We start from the raw sequence: 20,741 nt of genomic DNA on the forward strand, positions 1-20,741 counted from the left end.
CTCACCACCACCTCTGCGCTGCGCTGCGCTCCTCCACCATCACCGATGGATGGATGGATGGCAGGATGGGGCACAATAAAGGCCAACAGGAGCCGTCTGTCTCCTGCACAGTGGGAGGAAGCAATCCAACTGCCCATTCATGGCTTGGGATCCCACACCCGCCTCGCCGTGCTTCCCTTCCTTCCCTCCCCTCGTCCCCCATCGGTGCAGTGCATGTGGTTCCACGCTCATTCGCGGCCTCGGCCATGTTTAGTTACTCCCAACTCCCAACTTTGACACTATGCAAAAAGAAGATTCCCCATCACATCAAACTTGCGGTACATGCATGGAGTACTAAATGTAGATGAAATTAAAAACTAATTGCACAGTTTTGTTGTACTTTGCGAGACGAATCTTTTGAGCCTAATTAGTCAATATTTGGACAATAATTCACAAATACAAACGAAACGCTACAGTGTGCTACAGTGCTGTAACAGTAATTTGGCACCCCCAAATTCGCCAAACTAAACACGGCCCTCATTGCCGTAGCTCCTGCTCTGCCACTGCCTCCTATTCTCCTAGACGTAGCTGCTGGCGCCATGCTTTTCTGATTACTGTTACCCCTCGCGCCAGGGAAGAAGAAAAAGGATCCACCACTGCTCTGAACTGAAATTTACTGCCGCCACTGTGTGGGCCTCTCTCTCTCTCTCTCTCTTTACATGTACAGTAACTTAGCTTCCTTTTTAATTCTGAGGATTTCTGTCCAACAATGTCGAGAGGTTGTTCAGGAAGCTCGCGAAGGATTTGTCGATTCCACGCTGGCTACTAGTCAGGATGGGATTAAATGCTACTTGTAAAGAAAGGCTCTCACATTTTTAGACGGCGTGGGTAAGATTTAAGATTTTGATGAAGATGTTACTACTCGCTCATCGATCAGACAGTTACAAAACAAGAACGAGGTGGCACTGACCTCTCAGTCGAAAAGGGGGCAAATTACTTGTAACGCGAGGCTTGGCGCTTTGATTTGCTCGCGTACTGTTCTGAATGTTGCCCGCGGCTCTGAACAGGCACCAGCCGCAGAGCACGTACGGTACGTGCGTATAAATGGAGACGATCTCCGTTCCGTGCTAATTAATAGTTCAACGTCCCTTTTTTTTCCCCGTATAGCTGCGTTAATTCTGGCTGCTAATAATCAAGTTGCTTGCACTGCCTGCCCAGTAATCCATGATGCTTACAATCACAACACACCTCCAAGCTCCAACAACAATAGGACACTGACGGTCTAACAGTTGACAGACGAGCACATTCATGCCTTGACGGTCAGCATCATCAGCTGCATTAGCTTCACACGCATGCATGGCAATCAGCTCCTTGTGCTAGCCCTGCTCGCGTTTGTGGACGCGATCGACTTCCCTGAGCTTGTTCACAATCAGGTGACCTGACGATCAAACCACTATACGCGAGCCTGTTACAGGCCATGTTTTACCATCACGCTACTGTACTTGTGTTTTCTCAGGTCAAATAAAGACGTGCAAAGATATATTTGCAACCTATGGTCACATCAAGAATGTGCGTCAAAATCCCAAGGGTTTCAATGTCAAAAAAGCATGAAAGGTCATCTGGAAGAGGCAGGCATTTGTCAAGGGTGGAAGACTTGCGTGAAACACGCACGGCCTCTTGTTTGGTTGGCAGGAAACCGATCGATGATTTTTCACATGGTTGCCATGGTAGGAACTCGTGTTTCAAGCCTCCTATTTGGAGCCTGGTTTCGAGAACACATTAGGTGAGTTATATTCGAAGAGTTTGCGTACCTACTCAATGTATGCTACAATTACAAAAAAAATTATAAAAAAACCTTACAATGATTTTTACAGTATGAGTTGCAAGAACATCTTGAAGTTAATTTCTAAGGACGAAATGACCATCATACCCCTTTCTTCATCCTCCTCCTCCCATGCCTTACTGTTTCTGTACTCTCTCTGCCCCTACACCTTGCTGGCTCATTTGCCCAGCTGTCATCAGGAACATCACATCGGTTTCGCTCAGAATTGCAACCATTGCTCAACGGAAAAGGCAAGGGGTTGGGGCACTCCTCAAACGCTGCAGGTGGATGTGATAATGTGTTCAAGATAATGTGGAAATGGCATAGGAATCCATTCTAGGGATCACAAATAATTGATGGTGTCCAAAGCCACACGTATCCTAAGGTACTGTTGGTACTAAGCCACAACACTTTGGAAACACTCAATGCCTTTTTTTAGAGTAGCATGCTTTTGTGGCATAATGCTGTTTTAATACTAGTTATGCACAAGGCAAACTAGAACAAAAAGCAACAGAGGGGCAAAGAAGGGAGCATCATACGACCAATCATTCCCTGCAGCTCCCACCTATGTTTCGCGAAAGTAACGAAGGCCACAAGGTGCCCTATCATGGTAGTGCAATCTTTCACCTATCATCCTTACATTCTTTCCTTTTTATAGAGCCATTAGATCCTATGCACACGAGAAGTCCCCAACACCCAAAAGGAACAAACAAACAAACCAACCAGCGCCATATCCTGATATCCTGAGGCCACAAATCAGGCTGCCACATACAGATTCCCTTCTGAACAGATCTGCCACATGTACTCCCAAAACCCCTTTTCTTTCCTCCAGTGCATACACAAAACCACCGCATTCTCAGGAAGGGGTGGTGCCACATGGGGCGACAATGTACAAGAAACAATCCTATGGTTTGTTTATAATTGATAAAAGAAAAATGTGCTTGTCATGGGAAATGGACCATGCGTGGACCAACTCTCCTTTTCTAGCTCATAAAATATTTTATCATATTTTAACAGGAGAGAGAAGAGCTATCTCTTGATCAAGATTACGTGGGGATGATACGTGAAGTCATTCATATTATGAGTTATATGTAAAAAGTAGATTATTGGAAATGTTGTCTCTTAGAGTGCTTAGAGCTATAGGCTCGTACTATTAGAGGAGGCCCAGCAGAAAAAATGGACCAGGGATATCTGGAGATGCAGTTCGAACATGCTGGAATCTTGGATTTGAGGAGGCTGAAGTATACTATTAAACAAGTGTTCAAGTGCAAGTTTGCGCGGGGATTTTTTTTATGGCGTCAGATTGTGTGGTCTTGTTAATTTTTTGGACTTTGTGGATAAGATATTGCTAACTGTACTTGTCCGCGAAAAGCGTAAAGGCAATTGAATATATCTCTTTGTCGATGCAGAGATCGAATATTTTTCATACAATATTGTTTGGAGATCAAACGCATGAACTAGGCATGAAACAGCTATTAGGGACGTGAAGAGGCATATTAAGAGTTCTAAAAAAAGAGAGGCCTATTAAGGCGGCCACCTGATTAGCCGAACGAGAAGGAGCTTGTTAAAGAAGCTCAACAAATGAAAAGTCAGGTGTGAGTGCAAGTCTCCACTCCCTCGCCGGTGACCACTCCGATCCCGGCGCCCAAAGCCTCCCACCGGCGGCCACCAACCCGCCCCTCCCCCCTCTCGCGCTGCCCCATGCTGGATCTGAGTGAGCTCGACCAAGATCTGGAGCTGGCGGAGTTCACCTCCTCCCTCCCACCTTCTCCTCCCCCAGCGCTGACAGGGCGAGGATGTCGCCGGGGCCAGGGTCGTCGGAGGTGGGGCCTTCCATACCCTCCGCGAGGGACCTTTGGGCCTTCTCCGCCTCCGGGTCGCCGGCCTCCGCCTCTCTATCGATGGCGGGCTGCTCTCCCTCGCCAACCTTCAGTGAGGTCCTCCGCGGATTTGGAGTCCCCGTCCTCGAGCGGACACCATCCTCGTCCCCCATCCTCCTACGGCGCGCCGGCCCTCCTCCGGTGGGGACTCCTGGTCGCTCCCCCTACCTCGACGCGGCGACGGTCGACATCTCCTCCTCCTCTGGCGTGCGAGCAGCCACCGTCTTCCCTACCTCTACCGCTCGCTACACCCCTGCCCCCTCCCCGCCGCCTTCGCCGGTGTGCTGGGTGGGAGCGGGGACCTCCAAGGCAGCACCTTTCCAGTTGGGAGCGGGGTCCTCCAAGGCGGCACCTTTCCGGTTGAGTCGGCCTTGCTCCCCTTCGCCAGCCGCTCCTCCGGCACCTACGGGGTTCATGGCGGACGCCCGGCGTGGAGCCCCTGCACACGCTATCGCTACCTTGGCAGAGGATGGGTGAAAGGTCGCGGGGCCACGGAAGAGGAGGCCATCGCGCTCGCCACCACGACCTCGCCGCTCGGTGTCGGCGGACCTTGTTGGTAAGTGCTTCAACTGCTTCACGGGGGACCATGTGGCGACCCATTGCCCCAGTACGACTCGCTATTTCAGATGTCATGTGGTCGGCCACATGGCGGAGGATTGCCCACTACCCCGGTTCCAGCATGGTGGTCGTTGGGCCGCTCCTCCGTGGCGGGGGGAGGACCAGGTCGTTGCGGCTCTAGGTAGTGGAAGGGGACTAGCTCCACTTCGGGATGCACCGAGGGAACATCGAGGGTCACTGCCGCTCCTCCATCTGCCGACGCAGGAGGTGGATCCCCGCAGCCAACCCCCACATTGGTGCCAGGCGAGGCACAAAGGGACTTTCAATCCTGGTTCCTCGCTGTCGGGGTCCATGACCACAGGTTCCGACGCTGAGTGCCCCACTTCCTCGCCACCTCCTTCACCGGCTGCCCCGACATTCTCTCATCCCGGCGCTGCCCCCGCTACGGTCGCATCTACACCACCTCCTCCACCAAGTCATCCAAGCAGGCAACCCAGGGTGGAGCTTTGGGTGATTCCCCGCACCATGGAGATCAAGGCTAATGAGGTGGCGCTTGGGAGGGCCTTGGTCGCCGTGGTCGTTGGTTCTCAGCCTTGCACCTCTTCACCTAATGTGAAAGTCTATTTGGAGTCACGCTTTGGAGTCGAGCCTGGGTTGTTCTTGGTATATCCGCACTATTCGGAGGATTTTCTGGTCATCTTCATAGAATCCATCACTATGTTTCAGGTGCTACGTGCCCCGGTCCCTCAAGATGGGCTTAGGCTCGTCTTCAAGCGATGGCGACATGAGGTTTGGGCTAGTGCGGCTTCCATGGATTTCAGGCTGCAGGTCGCTTTGGTCGATGTTCCTACTCACTTGTGGTTACAGAGCACAACGCAGGAGATCCTCGGCTCCTCCTGTAACATCATCGCTATGGCTCCGGAAACTGAATCCAAGGCTACGCTTAAGGAGTTCAAGGTCACCGTGGGCTGTATCCACCCGGATCTATTGCCCCTAGAGAAGGTCATGGTGACTCCGATCCCAGCCACCAGGCCCAATGACCAGCCTTGTCTTCATTACAAGGCCATCATCAACATCCTTGAACTGGAGGACTTGCGGTCGGCTGGAAATTTGGTCGCTGGCAGGGATGGTGGTGCGCCGTGCCGGGTTGCTGTTCCTGGCGCGAGTTTCGCCGGTAGCAATGGCCATGCTGGTGGTGCCCCATCTAGAGCATCCGGTGCCCTCCCCGGTACCCTTGGTGGATCTCAGGGAGGTGGTAGTGGGGCGCGACTTCTCGACTGCCTGGCTTTTGGTGCACAGGTCGCTATGCTGCTGCCTCCTCGATGGCCATGTTCCTTCCCAGCATGGAGTTTGTAGGGAATTCACACACTTGTTGGGCCATGCCGAACCACTGCGGTGGATCTCTCTGCTTCCGCGGCACCGTTCGTCCCGCCCAGCACCATGGGCGGGAGTTCCAGGTCTTCACGGTCTGTGGCAACACCACAGGCGCAGCTTAGCGCGTCAGTCGCGACCCAGCGAGGACACGGGTATCGAAGATGTCCATCCTGGTGTGGCAGTTGAGGCAGCGGAGACCTGTCCCCAACTTGCCACCGTTCCGGGAACCAGAGTTTGCTACGTCGCGGGATGCGCCTCCCGTAAGGCACTTTGACCCGATGACATGCGAGGCCAACCTCACTAACTGCACTACCATGGTCGTTGCTGCAACTGTTCCAGTATATGTCATTTTTGGTCACCTCTTCTCGCTCTTCATGACATCTCCCAATGGCCAAGAGCGCCTTTCTACTGCTGACCTAGCTCTGGAGGCAGTACGCTTCCTCGAGGTGGAGGTTCCCTCCCAATCGGTTCTAGCTGCCTCCCCCTCCTCAAATCGTATCGTGGCGGAACCGGCCCCCTACTTGCGGACAGATGACGTGGTGGCCAGCCCCGTATCCCCGCCCCTTCTGGTCGACCTGACTAACATCAACACCACCAGGAGGGCTTCGTCGGGGAGTTTGCGGGAGCTGGTCGCTCACTTCTGCTCCTCCCTACAGCGGTCGCCTCCTCGGTCGGTCGTCCTGATCAAGCCGCACGTGCGCCGTGCTAAGGCGCCACCCATCGGCTTCATCGCCCGCCGCAGCAGCTGCATTGTGGCTCTCTCCAGGGGACGTGGGTCCAACCCAACCACAGCGGCATAGAACGTAATCATAAGGCGTCTCAGCATCCTTGGGAACGATGAGGGACCTGACACTTCCTCCTTTTAGGAGTACTTGAGGTTGTTTGCGGTCGGGCTTTCGAACGATCATTGTAGAGCAATACAGGAGTTGTTTGGTGGCAAGTTTGAGGGTCCTGCATACTATTGCATCTTAGAGGATAAGGACCTGTAGGCGGCTACTAGAGAGATCTTCTTGTAGGACCCGGTGGTCAGTGGGTGGCGCCCAGCGTAGTCCTTTGTTTAGGTTGGTCGTTGTATCTATAACTATGAATGAACATATGGTGGTTTGGAATGTGCACGGCTTGAATCGTCGAGTTGGGTGCATGGCGGTCCATGTGCCTTTTAGGTTGGAGAAGATCTCCCTTCTTTGTCTTCAAGAAACTAAACTTAACTCTGTAACTGATACACTTATTTTAGATATGCTTGGTCTTGATTTCGACTATGTCGCACTTAACGCCACCCACATCCATGGGGGTATTTTAATTGCCTGGAATGTTAACGTTTGGTCGATCACCAACACATCCCTAGGCGCTAACTCAGTAATGGCAAGGGTCGCCCTTTGCTCCAGCTTGATGCAATCTTGGTGGCTTACGTCTATCTACGGACCTCAGGATGATGAAGGGAAGATAGCTCACCTTAACGAGCTATGATCCCTTAGGGCAACTTTAGATGGCCCGTAGGTCCTTTGCGGGGACTTTAATTTAATATACCAGGCGGCTGACAAAAACAATGGTCGCCTCTCAAGACACATAATGGGTCATTTTTGGAGATTCCTTAATGATTTGGACCTTAAGAAACTCTTCTTACATGGTCATCTCTTCACTTGAAGTAACGAAAGATCGTATCCGACACTTGAGCGTATTGACCGTGTCTTCGTGTCTGTCGACTGGGAATGTTGCTTCCTCAAGTGCTCTCTTCAAGCACTTGCGACCTGATGCTCTGACCACGCCCCCTTGCTTCTATAGTTTGATGATGCCGTTCACCCCAAGCGACGGTTCCGGTTTGAATCCTTCTGGCCACAGTTCGAGGGGTTCGCGGAGGCGGTGTCCATGGCATGGGGGCGGCTGAGGCCTTGTGTTGATCCCTTGCGCAACATTGATAACTTTCTGCGTGAGACGGCGAAGGAGTTGAAGCGATGGAGCTCCAAAAAGGTCAGCAGCATCCGCACTCAGATTCAGGTTGCTAAGGAGGTTATTTTCTGCATTGAAGCAGCTAAGACCTTAGGTCGCTATCCTCGGCTGAGCAAGCTCTTCGCCGCTTCCTCAAGCTTAGATTTCTTGGGCTCACCTCCCTGGAACGCACCATCGCTCACCAACGATCCCCCATGCGGTGGCTACATGAGGGTGATGCTAATACCAAGTTCTTTCATCTCAATGCAAATCATCGTCAACAGAAAAATCACATTACTTCGTTGGAGGTGGATGGGGTCATTCTTATGGGGGAGGAAGAGAAGGCAGAGGCAGCCTTCAACTACTTTGAGGGGATTCTATGCACCTCTTACAACAGGACATGCACTCTCAACTTCAGGACCCTTGGCCTCCCCCCGCTAGATCTTTCTAACTTAGGTAGCCCGTTCACGGAAGCTGAAATATGGGATGTCATTAGAGAAATGCCTCCGGATAAGGCCCCCGGCCCGAATGGATTTACTGGTCACTTCTATACTACAGCTTGGCCGATCATCAAGGGGGACATTATCAAGGCTTTTGATGCCCTCTCATCAATGGACTGCCAAAGCTTCTACCAATTGAATGACGCACTACTAACATTGTTGCCTAAGAAAAATGACCCATCCTCCCTGGGCGACTACCGTCCCATAAGTCTCATCCATAGCTTTGGCAAAATTTTCTCCAAAGTTTTGGCTAATCGTTTTGCTACGAATTTAGGTCGCTTAATATCACCTAACCAAAGTGCTTTTTATCAAAGGTCGTCAAATTCAAGATAACTTCCAATACGTCCAGGGTACAGTGAAGACTTTAGCTTCAAAAAAGATGCCCAAGATAATTTTTAAGATTGATCTGGCAAAGGCTTATGACTTGGTCTCTTGGGTCTTCCTTTTGGAACTACTGAAGGCAGTAGGATGCCCAAGAACTTGGACTAACTGGATCTCCATGTTGCTTTCCACGGCAAGCACCAAGGTTCTTCTCAATGGTGTCCCTAGGAGGAGGATTTGCCATGGTCGCGGGCTGAGGCAGGGGGACCTCCTTTCCCCGATGCTCTTTGTACTTATGATGGAATGCTTCAATTCCATGATCAACTTAGTGGAGGAAAGGGGTCTTCTCGACACGCTAGGCACTAACATCAGACATAGGACTTCACTCTATGCGGATGATGTGGTTTTGTTTCTCACACCGGCAGAACAAGACCTCGCGGTCGTCATGGAGATCTTGACTTGCTTTGAAAAGGCTACCGGCTTATCTACTAACTACTCAAAAAGTCAAATGTTCCCCATCAACTGCTCTGACGAACATATTAACCTGGCCAAGGAAACCTTGTGGTGCCAAACCTCGGAATTCCCTTGTACATACTTGGGCGTTCCGCTATCGATTCGCATGTTGCCTAAGTCCTCGCTACAACCGCTGGTCGATAAGGTCACTAAGCGCCTACCCGCCTGGAAAGGGAGGCTGGTTAATAAAAGCGGGCGTCTGACTCTAGTGAAGTCTACTCTATGTGCGATCCCAGTGCACATTTCTATAGCCACAGCTATTTCCCCTTGGGCAGTTAAGACTATTGAAACCTTGATCAGGGGATTCATGTGGTGCGATACTGAGGTCGCTTCTGGTGGGAAATGTGTGGTCGCCTCGGTTAACGCCTCATGCCCTACTGTCTACGGAGGTCTTAGCATCCCAAACTTACAGCTGATGGGCTTGGCGCTTAGAATGCGCTGGATGTGGCTTGTGCAAACGGATGATACGAGGACGTGGAGAGGCTATCGACTCCCAACCTGCTGACTATCAAAAGCCTTATTCGATGCCTCTGTCATAGTCGTGGTGGGTAACAACGATAGAGCCTTGTTTTAGTCAGACCGTTGGATCAACGGTTGTTGTATCCAATCTCTGGCGCCAAAACTTTGGGCAACCGTACCACCATGCATAAGGAATAAGCGCACGGTGCATGAGGGGCTGGCCGATCAACGTTGGATCAACAACATCTCATATGTTCTCACGATACAGGTCGTTCTGCAATACTTGAGGATATGGGATTTGCTTCAAGGTTGGACTTTAAACTGGTCGCCAGACAAGTTCGTATGGAGGTGGTCGCCATCTAGGGAGTTCTCTTCCGCTTTTGCTTATAAAGCACTTTTCCTGGGCAGCTCGCATCTCCTGGGGGTGCAACAACTTTGAAAAGTTCAGGCCCTGGGTAAATGCAAGTTCTTCGGATGGCTCGTTCTACATGGTCATTGTTGGACTTCTAACCGTCTCCGTCGCCATGGCTCTATGATAGAGATGATTGTGCTCGTGTGCATAAGAGGTGGAAACTATAGATCATTTGCTCACCGGTTGTGTACATAGTAGGGAAATGTGGTTTCGCACTCTTTGTTATGTAAACCTCCAAACATTAGTGCTCCAAGAGGAAGGTGCGGTCGCTTCATGGTGGCTACAATCTCGAAAGAGGGTGCCTAAACCATGTCGGAAAGGGTTTGATACCCTGGTTTGGTTGGTCGCTTGGTTGTTGTGGTGGGAATGGAACTGTCGGGTGCATGACCGATCCGCTCTATAGCGAGCGGCGTTGGCTCCCGCCATTCTGGAGGAGGCAAGGCTTTGGGCTTTGGCGGGCTTTGTAGGGTTAGCCGGGCTGTTAGAGGTCAGGAGTTGAGTGTGGTTGTTCTTGTTGTTCATTTTGCTTCTTTCGGACTGTACACTTCTTTTTTCTTCTTGTAAACAAACTCTCTTCTTCTTAATGAAAAACATGCTTAGCATGTTAAAAAAAATTAGCCGAACAAATATGTATACAGTATACAACCTAAAACGTATACAACCTAAAACGGTTCTTGCATGCAGCTTTACATCCTTATAGTAAATAAGTAATACTATAAAACTTGTTTTAAACGAGATGCGCATTAAAGTCATATTTCCACGGTGATCTTTTAAAGAAATGCATTAAGTTCAATTAGAATTGGGGTTGTTTCCAGGTTCTACAAGGAAAATGGATTGATAAACAATGTGACAATGTTGCATTTGAAACTGAAATAACCTAGTAAAACAAGTCATCTGCATTTCGGACTTTCTATGTGCCACTGCACAAAAGCATGTTCAATTATTCACTAGCTATTCACAACACTATACGATTAGAAAATCTACGTTAGTCGCAATCAGCCAACAAAATGCTTGACTATCTTACAAACAAGAAGGAAATATCTAGCTAGCATTACTTTCCAAACAATCAAACCCACCCTCGTGAACTATTTTAGCAATCATGTTTAACAGACCATCCAACAGAAAAGAAGTGTAGCCATTTCCTCCGGGGAAACCAGCGTTAGGGAGCGTTTTCTTCCCGTGTCTTATTTTTAGCACGTGTCACATCGAATGTTTAGATACTAATTAGGAGTAGTAAACGTAGACTATTTACAAAACCAATTACATAAGTGGAATCTAAACGGCGAGACGAATCTATTAAGTCTAATTAAGCCTAATTAATCCATCATTAGCAAATATTTACTGTAGCAACACATTGTCAAATCATGGACTAATTAGGCTTAATAGATTCGTCTCGCCGTTTAGATTCGTCTTATGTAATGGGTTTTGTAAATAGTCTACGTTTAATACTTCTAATTAGTATCTTAACATTCGATGTGACGGGTGCTAAAGTTTAGCAAGTGGAAGAAAACAGGCTCTTACTTTCCAAACAATCCAACCCCCAGAAACCCACTATTTTAGCACAGTAGCCCCAGAGCCGTCATGCTCAACAGGAGCTTCCAGCAAAATATTTCGTAGACACCTCGCTCATCAGAATCCCCAGTGGAAGCACAGTGAAAACCCCACTGTTGTGCAAGGGGAAAAAAAAAAGCACCGATAAACCCCGCTCCCCCACTCACCAAACCTCGCTAACAAGAAGCCAAGAAAAAGTAATGCCCTCTCCTCTCCTCCATGCATCCGGGCCAGAACAAAAGGCAAAGCAAAGCAACCAAACCAAACCAACCCCTCGCTCGCTCACCCCAATAATTGCGAGGCGAAGCGCAAGGGTTCCATGCTGTTGTTAAAAGATGAACATGGCCCTGGTGCCGCCCCCGGGCCCCCCCGCGCGCGGGCCCCGCCATTATATTGATTGCCCCACCCCGAGCCACGCCTTTAGAATCCCTGTCAGGGGTTGATGATGGCCTGATCAATGGCTGGGCTGCGACTGCAAAGCAAATACTCCTATGCAGGCTATGCAGCAAGCAAAATCCATGCGAAAAAGTAGTGTTATAAAATTGGTGGTATGATATGGGGGTGTGGGAGTGTGTCCACTCCACACCGCCAAGCGAGGCTGATCTCCCCCCAGCTGCCCTGGGCTGACTCGAGTCGAGTTGGGAGTCCCCTCCATAGCTGAGCGCCTGAGCTGAGGTGATATAGCTCTCCCTCCCTCCACATACACTGATACGCCTGCGCTGCACTTGCCTCTGCGAGCAAGTACTGACTGCCCCCCCCAGTTCCTCTGGCCTGTGGCCACTGGCCGCCTGCCTCGTCCTCGGTGGTGGTGGTGGTCTCGCTGCTGTCTCCCTCTGCGGAGCGGCGTGGTGGTGTGTGCTCTCTTCCTCTCCTCGCTATAAGCTCTGCGGCATCGTCCGTTTCGCTCGCTTCTCCACCTCGTCGTCTCGTTCTCCCTGCACACAGCACAGCTCAGCTCGGCTCGAGGGTTTCTCTCTCCTCCCTATCAGGATAAGCTCCCTCTGCGGTAGGTCCCTGCCGATCTGTGGCATTTGCCCTGTTCCCGTGCTTGATTTGTTGGCTTCTGAGCTGCGGTGGTGGTGCCCCCCCGGGGGCAATAACTCCCCTTGGTTGGCTGCCACCCTCCCCGCGGCAGAGCGGCCTATAGGATGAGTGGGACGGGGGAGGAGGGGGAGCCCAGCAGACCGGCCGCGCCAGTGTCCTGACCGTGAACGACACACCACAGGGTGCTCTCCAGCTCCAGCTCCACGGGCACGGGCGGTGGCTGCCTCTCTCTCTCTGCTGCTTGTTGCTCAGTGGCCGGGAGGAAACAGACGGTGGAGAGAGAGCTCGCCTGGCCCCCGCGCGCGGCGCTCCGTCCATGGATTGGGATCTCAAGATGCCGGTCTCGTGGGACCTGGCCGAGCTGGAGCACGACGCCGTGCCGGCCATCGCCGCCGCCGCCGCGCCTCCCGCCGCGGCGGCGTCGGGCATTGCGACCGTGGCGGCGGCAGCGGCATCGGCGCGCGGGGCGCCGAGCCGGGCGGAGTGCTCCGTCGACCTCAAGCTCGGCGGGCTGGGCGAGTTCGGCGCCGCAGACCGGATGAAGGAGCCGGCGGCGCCTGTGTCGGCGGCCGCGGCGGCGGTGGTTCCGTCCGCGAGCCCGATGAAGCGCCCGCGTTCGGGCGCCGGCGGCGCAGGCGGGGCGCAGTGCCCGTCGTGCGCGGTGGACGGGTGCAAGGCCGACCTCAGCAAGTGCCGCGACTACCACCGCCGCCACAAGGTCTGCGAGGCGCACTCCAAGACGCCCGTCGTCGTCGTCTCCGGCCGCGAGATGCGCTTCTGCCAGCAGTGCAGCAGGTATGTACAACAATTCCAGCCCATAGCAACTCCAACCCTTCTCAATTCACTTGAGTTTGCAAAAGTTCACGAACACCCATTGCACAAACCTGATTCTGATTGTGGCGAACAACAAAAGGTCAGTTGCTTGAATTGTCGCCATGGAAATTGGTAGAGGCAATCGAAGAACCGACTGATTGCCGTCAGTCATTTTTTTTCCCACAGCTTTTCCTTTTTACTGCTGATTATTCCCTTTGTTAAAAGTGAAAATGCCAAATCAGTTCTTTCCTTGGCCCTGGCTTTCCCTTTCTTTGCTTCAATTCTTGCCAATTTGTCACCCCAATCACAGATATGATGAACGTGAGGTGAGCATATATCTGCCTGTCTTGTTTCAAGGATGCACAGCTTTACCTTTCCCGGCTCCACCTTTTCAGCCTTTTCATATGAACGTACCCCAGTCTTTTCCCTGCTTCCCTTTAGCTTGGCAACATGTATTACCTGAATCATCACCTACTCTTTTTTCTACTTCTGCATACCAACTTTCTAACCCATCGGTGATAATCATTATCCGGCAAAAGCCAGGAAGCACTTCATGTGCTGAAGATATCAGCTGGAGTCACCTTTTTCTTGTGGCAGTTGATGCTTCTTCACCTGCCCCTTGGATTGAGCGATGGACTGGAATTTGTATTTTGGATCAGATTGAAAGAGAACTTCGAATATCGAATCGTTGAGTGGAAACACTTCTATTCTTTAGTATACAAAACAAAGAGAACAGATTTTGAAGCAAGCATGGAGCACAGTAGATGATCTTTCTGACCAAATTCTTTACCATGCATAGGCGCACGCTTTAGGATCTATGCAGTTTTTGCTTTGAGAAGAACTACTATCAAATCTTTTAAGGCCCAGCTGTGCCATTGTTGCATGTGAACTTTTTATGAAGACCTTTCCTTGCTGAATTAGTAATGAGATCCGTATGTTTCTTGCATTTTTCTCGTGGATTCTTTTGCGCAGCAGCATAAGTTGTGTGGGGCTCTTTTATGGTTAAAGACGCTGAACATAAAACCTCTTTATGTAATTTCTGGCAGAAACTGGCCTACCACATCTTCTGGCCATAAACGAGCATGCTCTTTATATGCAGAAAGGCAATACACATGTCGAGAGGCCTACATAATTAGCAGATCCTTTCTGTATAATGTTGGTGGAGCCATTTTGTCTTATCAACCAACCAACTCGCCTGGAAATCAACCATGTTGCATTATCAGCTTCCATCCACCACGGATGTTCTATGCATATTCTGGTAGTTTTGTTGCCTTAGTGTGAGCTATTTCTGAAATTTTAACTGATCTTAGCCATGAAATTGAACTTGTGTTTAGCCTGCGCTGCAGATTTGCTCACAGTTAGATAAGCAATATATAGAGATGCAACTAATGATGAATTCCCATCATCTGAGACAAATGCCATGCCCTAAATTTGACATCTTAGCAGTACTGTACTAGCTAAAACCTTGTCTCAGCCCCTCAGGACGCTGATGTATTTAGTTGTTGTTGTGCCACCTTTTATACGTCTTGAGATATGTTGAACAACTACCTCTGCATCTGCAACGTTTAAACAATAAAAATATAATGCTTGGGTTAATTTTTCTTATTTCTTCTGAAAATTTTATATTTAGTGGGGCCGCTAGCCGCTTTTCCAATGATTGATTACCTTGCCTAGTAGAGCAAAGTGAGATCACCATACTGCTTGGCAGACTTTATCAAGTGCTCCTCAGTGTCCCAACAAGTTGGTAGGGTGCCGTACTGGCAAATATCTGTTGGAACCATTATACCGTGGTCCAGTTGCCCACCAGGAGTTGTACAACTTTTCTATGCTCGAGAGGTCCTGGACGCCAAACTTTTATCTAAGCTGAAGGATGAAGTCCCATGCAACCAATTTGTTAACTGACATTCTGAAATCTCAGTGGTCCAGCAGTGTACTTTTATTTTTGAAGGCAGGCGAGTACTATTTTTAAATATTGAGTCAATAAAACATGCGCATCTTGCTTCTCTGGCTACGAGTAGCATTTCAGCCCCACTTTGAAATATTTATGTGCATTAGCCTGTAGCTTAGCCTTTGTTCAGAAAATTGTGCACATCAACATCTGTGGTGATGGTCCCGACTCCTGAGAGATATATTAATCACTTTAGTTTCTTCTTGAAATTCCCATGATATTTTTATTCATAAAAACACTCGCTTTCATTGAATCCAGATTGCTGTATGCATCTGTTCTATAACTTGTCAGTATCATACCATTATGTTGCTCCATTCAAGTTCTGGTTTTCTTTCCACTTCCTGATATAACAGTTTTGTGCTATTCCTTTTCACATAACAGTGTTACAGTAGGCCAGTAGCAATTATAAGTTCTAGTAAACCTGAAATAATAATGCTTAGAGGATATGCAACTCCTCCTTACATGCGTGCCTTGGCTTCATTATCATGACTTCTTATCATGAATTTTGTTTCTTTAGGTTTCACTTACTCGCAGAGTTTGATGACGCTAAGCGTAGCTGTAGAAAGAGGCTTGATGGGCACAACCGGCGTCGCAGGAAGCCACAGCCAGATACCATGAACTCTGGGAGCTTTATGACGAGTCAACAAGGTATTTTGCGTTTTTGTTCAGCGAGTACCTTTTTTATGTTAGTCACTCAGGTGCTAGTTGCTACTGTAATATAGTTAGCTACTCGCCTACTCCATCCATAAAAGCTATACTACTACTAAAAATCTGATTTGGCCTGTAAAACTGAACTTTAGCAATATAGCTTTAGCAGAGACCGTGCATTGTCACCCTCAGCATGTAGTCATGTACAATCAAACTAACTAAAAATGGAGCAATGCAGAATGCTGCAGTCTGTGTATGCATCGTGAAAAGTTTGAGTAGCATTTTCGTGGTTGTTTCATGACGGCCGTTCAGGCTTATTTTCGAGTGCAGGGACAAGGTTCTCGTCATTCCCGGCTCCAAGGCCGGAGGCGAGCTGGTCTGGGGTCATCAAGTCCGAGGACAGCTCATACTACACGCACCACCAGGTCCTCAGCGCCAGGCCGCACTTCGCCGGCTCGGCGGCGGCGGCCTACTCCAAGGAAGGGCGGCGCTTCCCGTTCCTCCAGGACGGCGACCAGGTCAGCTTCGGCGCTGGCGCGGCGGCGGCGGCGCTCGAGGCCTCCACGGCGTGCCAGCCCCTCCTCAAGACGGTGGCACCCCCGCCGCCGCCGCCCGAGAGCAGCAGCAGCAACAAGATCTTCTCCGACGGGCTCACCCCCGTGCTCGACTCGGATTGTGCTCTCTCTCTTCTGTCATCCCCCGCCAACTCCTCCAGCGTCGACGTCAGCCGCATGGTCCAGCCGACGGAGCACATCCCCGTGGCGCAGCCCCTCGTCCCCAACCTGCACCAGCACCAGCAGCAGCACCACCACCACCAGTTCGGCGGCTCCCCCGGCTGGTTCGCCTGCTCGCAGGCCGGCTCCAGCGGCGTCACCGCCGCCGCGGGCGCCGGCGGGTTCGCCGCCTGCCCCGGCGGCGTGGAGGGCGAGCCGCTGAACACCATCCTGGTCCCGAGCTCCGACGGCCACGAGATGAACTACCACGGCATCTTCCACGTCGGCGGCGAGGGCTCCTCCGACGGGACGTCCCCGTCGCTCCCCTTCTCGTGGCAGTAGCTCCTCTCTCGGTGGCCAGTAGTGTGACCTCGAGTTCTCGCGTTGTGTAGTTGTTCAGCTGTAGCGATCATCAGTTCCCCCTGTTCTTTCCGTGTTTATTCTCTGCTCCCCCCGTTCTATTTCTCCAGTCATTTGTTCGTTCCTTCGTTTTGCCTTCATGGTTCAACCTGGGGAAAACTCGCATAAAATCAGTGCTAAATTTTCTGGAATCGTTTCGATATCTCGCTGATTCAGGGAAGCACACGTTTCTTGTTTTCCTAAGCATCATCGACAGACTCAGCAGTGTCGATCTTCGTGAAATCAAACAGTGAATTCTACAAATTTGTAGTTAGAAGTACTTGATCCGTTGCCCTTCCTATGTAACTCGCGTTGTCCATCAACCGAATCAGATAAGATTGGTGTAAAATAGCAGCCGAACCAATACAAGTTTGGTTTAAAATGGCAAACGTTCATGTGAAATACCGGAGGTTGGATACGTTCAGCGTCTTCTAGGCGCCAAATTTGCCCGAAATCTTGCATGTTTCTAGTTCAGTGGGGGCACAAATGAACGCTTGGGCCAGGATGGGGCAATACTGGGCCTTTATAATTCAGTCGGCGTACCAACGTTTTTCTCAGGCCGAGAAAGCTGGGCTTTTTTGGGCCAGTGTGGGCAAAGGAGGAAGCTGGACATGTTGCAATGAGTTGGCCCAGATAAGAAGAGATTCCATCCAGTCTCTCAAAAAAAAAAGATAGGAAGAGATTCGGTGTACCACCTGTCCGCACCTGTCAGATCAGAAACCCGCAAGAAGCGCACGTCGCCTTCTCGTCAGCGCCTGGTACAGGTGCACACTCTGTTGGTACCGCCGTACCGGAGCCCCGGAGAACAATCAAAGCTGCGCGTCAGCCGTCAAGTCGACCCTCAAGCGGTGACTTGTGCTGCGTCAACGGCGCCTTCGTTCACATGCTGTTGCAGGCTTGCAGCGAAAGCCAGCAACGACGCTGCATTGCAATCTCTCGGAGGCTGCAATCATCAGGTCTGACCGGTATCATCGACGGAACTCTGGAGGATGGCGACTCGCAACACCGCGGACGACGGCAATGTCAATGGTGGCGGCGTCGTTTTGGCTTTGGCACGTCTACTACACAATGTGCTCGCTCGTCTAAAGAATCGAAAAGGGTTTAGGTCGTCGATCGGTCGACGCATGCCAGGTAGGCGGGTAGCTGGCGCCTGGCGAGACGTTCTGCCTCTGAACAAACGTATACTAGAAGAGGTGAGGACGAACTAACGATAACGATTCCTCAAGTCCAATTGAGAGATGCGATCGGTTATAGTACAACGCAGTTTGGCAAGGTAAGCCTTCCTGATCTGCTGGTACAATGTAGCCAGAAGAACCCTGCAGTTGTTCCAATTTTGATCTAAGGCTACATTCACGGGATTGGTCTCCAGGGCTTGCTTGCTTGCCGTGATGGCGATTGGAGCTCGGTGACCTGGTGGTGGACTCGAGGGCTCAGGGCCGGAGGAGGCTTCAAGGGTGCTGGTTCCTGAGGGAGGGGGATGAGAGGTACAGGGCGAGTAGATGGCGGCCGGCGGGGTGGGGCCTGCACAGCACAAGGGCGCCTCGGCGCTGTTGCGGCCGCTACCACGCCGCTGCAACGACAGCAACAGCTACAACTTCGCGCCGCCTTGAGTTCCGCCTTCCTTCGCCGTCCCGTGCTGTTGTTTCGGTTCCCGCGCATGTGCTGGCTAGTTGATTCTGTGTTGTTGCCTAATGCCTATGTGTGATTTTAGTTAGTTTACTACTGGTTCGTTTGCCCGAGGCTTTGAATTTTCTATTAACGTATGATGATTACCGAAAGAGTGTTCCGTGCCTAGTTTTGAATTCCATTGCCTGAGGTTCTCCGATCCTTTGCTGTTCCAATTCGTGGTCATCGTTGAAGAGAAGGGGAGAAAAGAGAAGGGGATGAAGAGAGGAGTGGCGAAAAGAGAAGAGACTGACACGTGAGTCCATTTCTAGAAGGGTAAAATAGACTATTCACAATAAGTACTTATATTTCTGGAGATGGAGAACTGCAGTCAGTCAAACATGTATAACAACTTCATATTTTTCTGGAGTTGATGAAGTGGACTTGTAATTTTGTGGAGTCAGTAGAGTGAAGTTATTTTTTTCTAAAGTGAAATGCTGCCAAACATCCCACCGCTGGCCGTCGGATCGGAGCAAGCAGCCCACCCGAGCTCGCGTGCGCTGCCAGCCGGCACCACGACGCGCTCGCGAAAAGTCTCTCCAACCTTTGGCTCCATGGGCACGTCCGGGTTCCGGGGGCTCCACGCTCTCCCGCACGGCACGGTGCCCCCGCGCGCCGGGGTTGTGTGCTGCGCCGGCACGCCACGGCCACGGCACGGCAGGTCAGGATGACCGATTGATTGGTCATTGATTGATTGCGAGGCAACAAACCAACGGAAGAGCTAGCGTCGAAAGGGACACGCACGCACGCAAGCGGTCAAGCGGCCCCATCCCATCTCCACCAGACCGCCACCACCACCACCGCGATCTCGGCGGGCGGACGACGGGACTTGGCGATAAAGCTTGCGGGCCGGGCACCCTCTTTGCCCTCCGGTCTGTCCAAGGCCTACCGGCTCCCGCCGTCTCGCGCATCGGCGCCGCGCATGGGCATGGGGTCTGGCCGACTGGCCACCTGGGGAAGGAGCAAGCCGGACGCGGCCCTGCTGCTATACGGTGCCCGGCGGAGTCGTCCGAGGAAAGGTCATAGCCGCGGCCGGCGTCCCGTTCGATAGGCATCGCCGGCAGCCGGCCCGGCGGTCGACACGTGGTGCATCGGACGGGGGCACGGCACCAGGGCCGGGCACCCCCGTAGTGCCGCTCGGCCCGCACGACGCGCGCCCCACCGCCGGTCACGTCGCGCACACCAGCCAGCCACCGCCACCACGCCCGGCGCGCTCGTCTAGCTCAGCGAAATATCCCTCGGATCGGGGACGACGGGACGGGGCCCGCGTCAGGGGTCGTCATCGGGCGGCACCCCGCGCGATCCGTTGGGCGATCGCCTCGCCTGCCAAGCGGGGCGGGGTGCCCGCTCTCGGACCGTTGGTTTCGGACGGCGGACGACGGCGTGTCCGGTGGTGCCTGCACTGTGCAGACTGCAGGGTTCTCCTCGCGCCGGGCGGTACGGGTTGATCATGAGTTTGGTCAGGGAAAGGTGCCGGTAGTTTGCCGGTTAGCCCCTCTGGGTATGCCGGTATTGCGCAGGGTTACGTTAGGGCCGGCCACTTGATCCTGTAATTCCTGTTCTTAGGCGTGCTCGGTGCTCCAGACCGTGTGGCCACCGTACCAGCTAATGATGGTTTGGTGTACTACTGTACTGGTACAACAATAACGTATACATACATCGTGCCACATGTAAGCTACTTGCGTTGCCACATGTAATCTTCTTGAGGTTGTTCCGAAAGGAAACTAGAGGGGAAAAATGTTCGCAGTAGTACACTAAACAGGATGATCAATCGCAACGCCTTTCTGTTATAACCACTAATAATTTTCAACATTTCACTGATAATGTGATTTGATTCAATAATTGAAGTTCCACAGGAAAGGAACCACCATTTTAAGTGAGAAATGTCCATAATAATGTGGTGTGATTTTCAGTTTCCTTTGCGGCATAATTAATCTCCAAAAGGATACTACTACATGCTTATTTAGGGCCTGTTTGGGAAGGGGGTGTTAAAGTTTAACACCCCCTTTTTAACAGATTTTAACACTTTTGGTTGCCAAACACAAGTGTTAAAGATGAAGTGTTAAAATTTAACACCCCTCTTTTCATAAACACATGGAGGGGGTGTTAAAATGTGCTAAAGGTGTTAAAAGTGGTCCCCCTCCCCACTTATTCCCTGGTTGCCCCCCTCTCTCTCCTCTTCTCTCTCCTCCACTGCCCTCATCTTCCTTCCCCGA

The 20,741-nt window shown here is 51.3% G+C and overlaps 1 protein-coding gene across 2 annotated transcripts; it reads left to right on the top strand.

Moving 5' to 3' along the window:
• Window positions 1-11,786: 11,786 nt before the first annotated feature.
• On the top strand, window positions 11,787-17,024 carry LOC101770361 (squamosa promoter-binding-like protein 18). Of its 2 annotated transcripts, none has more exons than XM_004957230.4 (3): window positions 11,787-13,134; window positions 15,618-15,748; window positions 16,079-17,024. In XM_004957230.4, the coding sequence occupies exons 1-3, from the start codon at window positions 12,656-12,658 to the stop codon at window positions 16,801-16,803; spliced, it is 1,335 nt and encodes a 444-aa protein (XP_004957287.1). In that variant the 5' UTR covers window positions 11,787-12,655; the 3' UTR covers window positions 16,804-17,024. The 2 variants fall into 2 exon arrangements, with proteins under 2 accessions (XP_004957287.1, XP_004957286.1); XM_004957229.4 differs by having other exon boundaries at window positions 11,794-13,134; window positions 16,061-17,024.
• The last annotated feature ends 3,717 nt before the right edge of the window (window positions 17,025-20,741 follow it).

Source organism: Setaria italica, chromosome II (assembly GCF_000263155.2).
Source record: "Setaria italica strain Yugu1 chromosome II, Setaria_italica_v2.0, whole genome shotgun sequence".
Classification (NCBI taxonomy): domain Eukaryota; kingdom Viridiplantae; phylum Streptophyta; class Magnoliopsida; order Poales; family Poaceae; genus Setaria; species Setaria italica.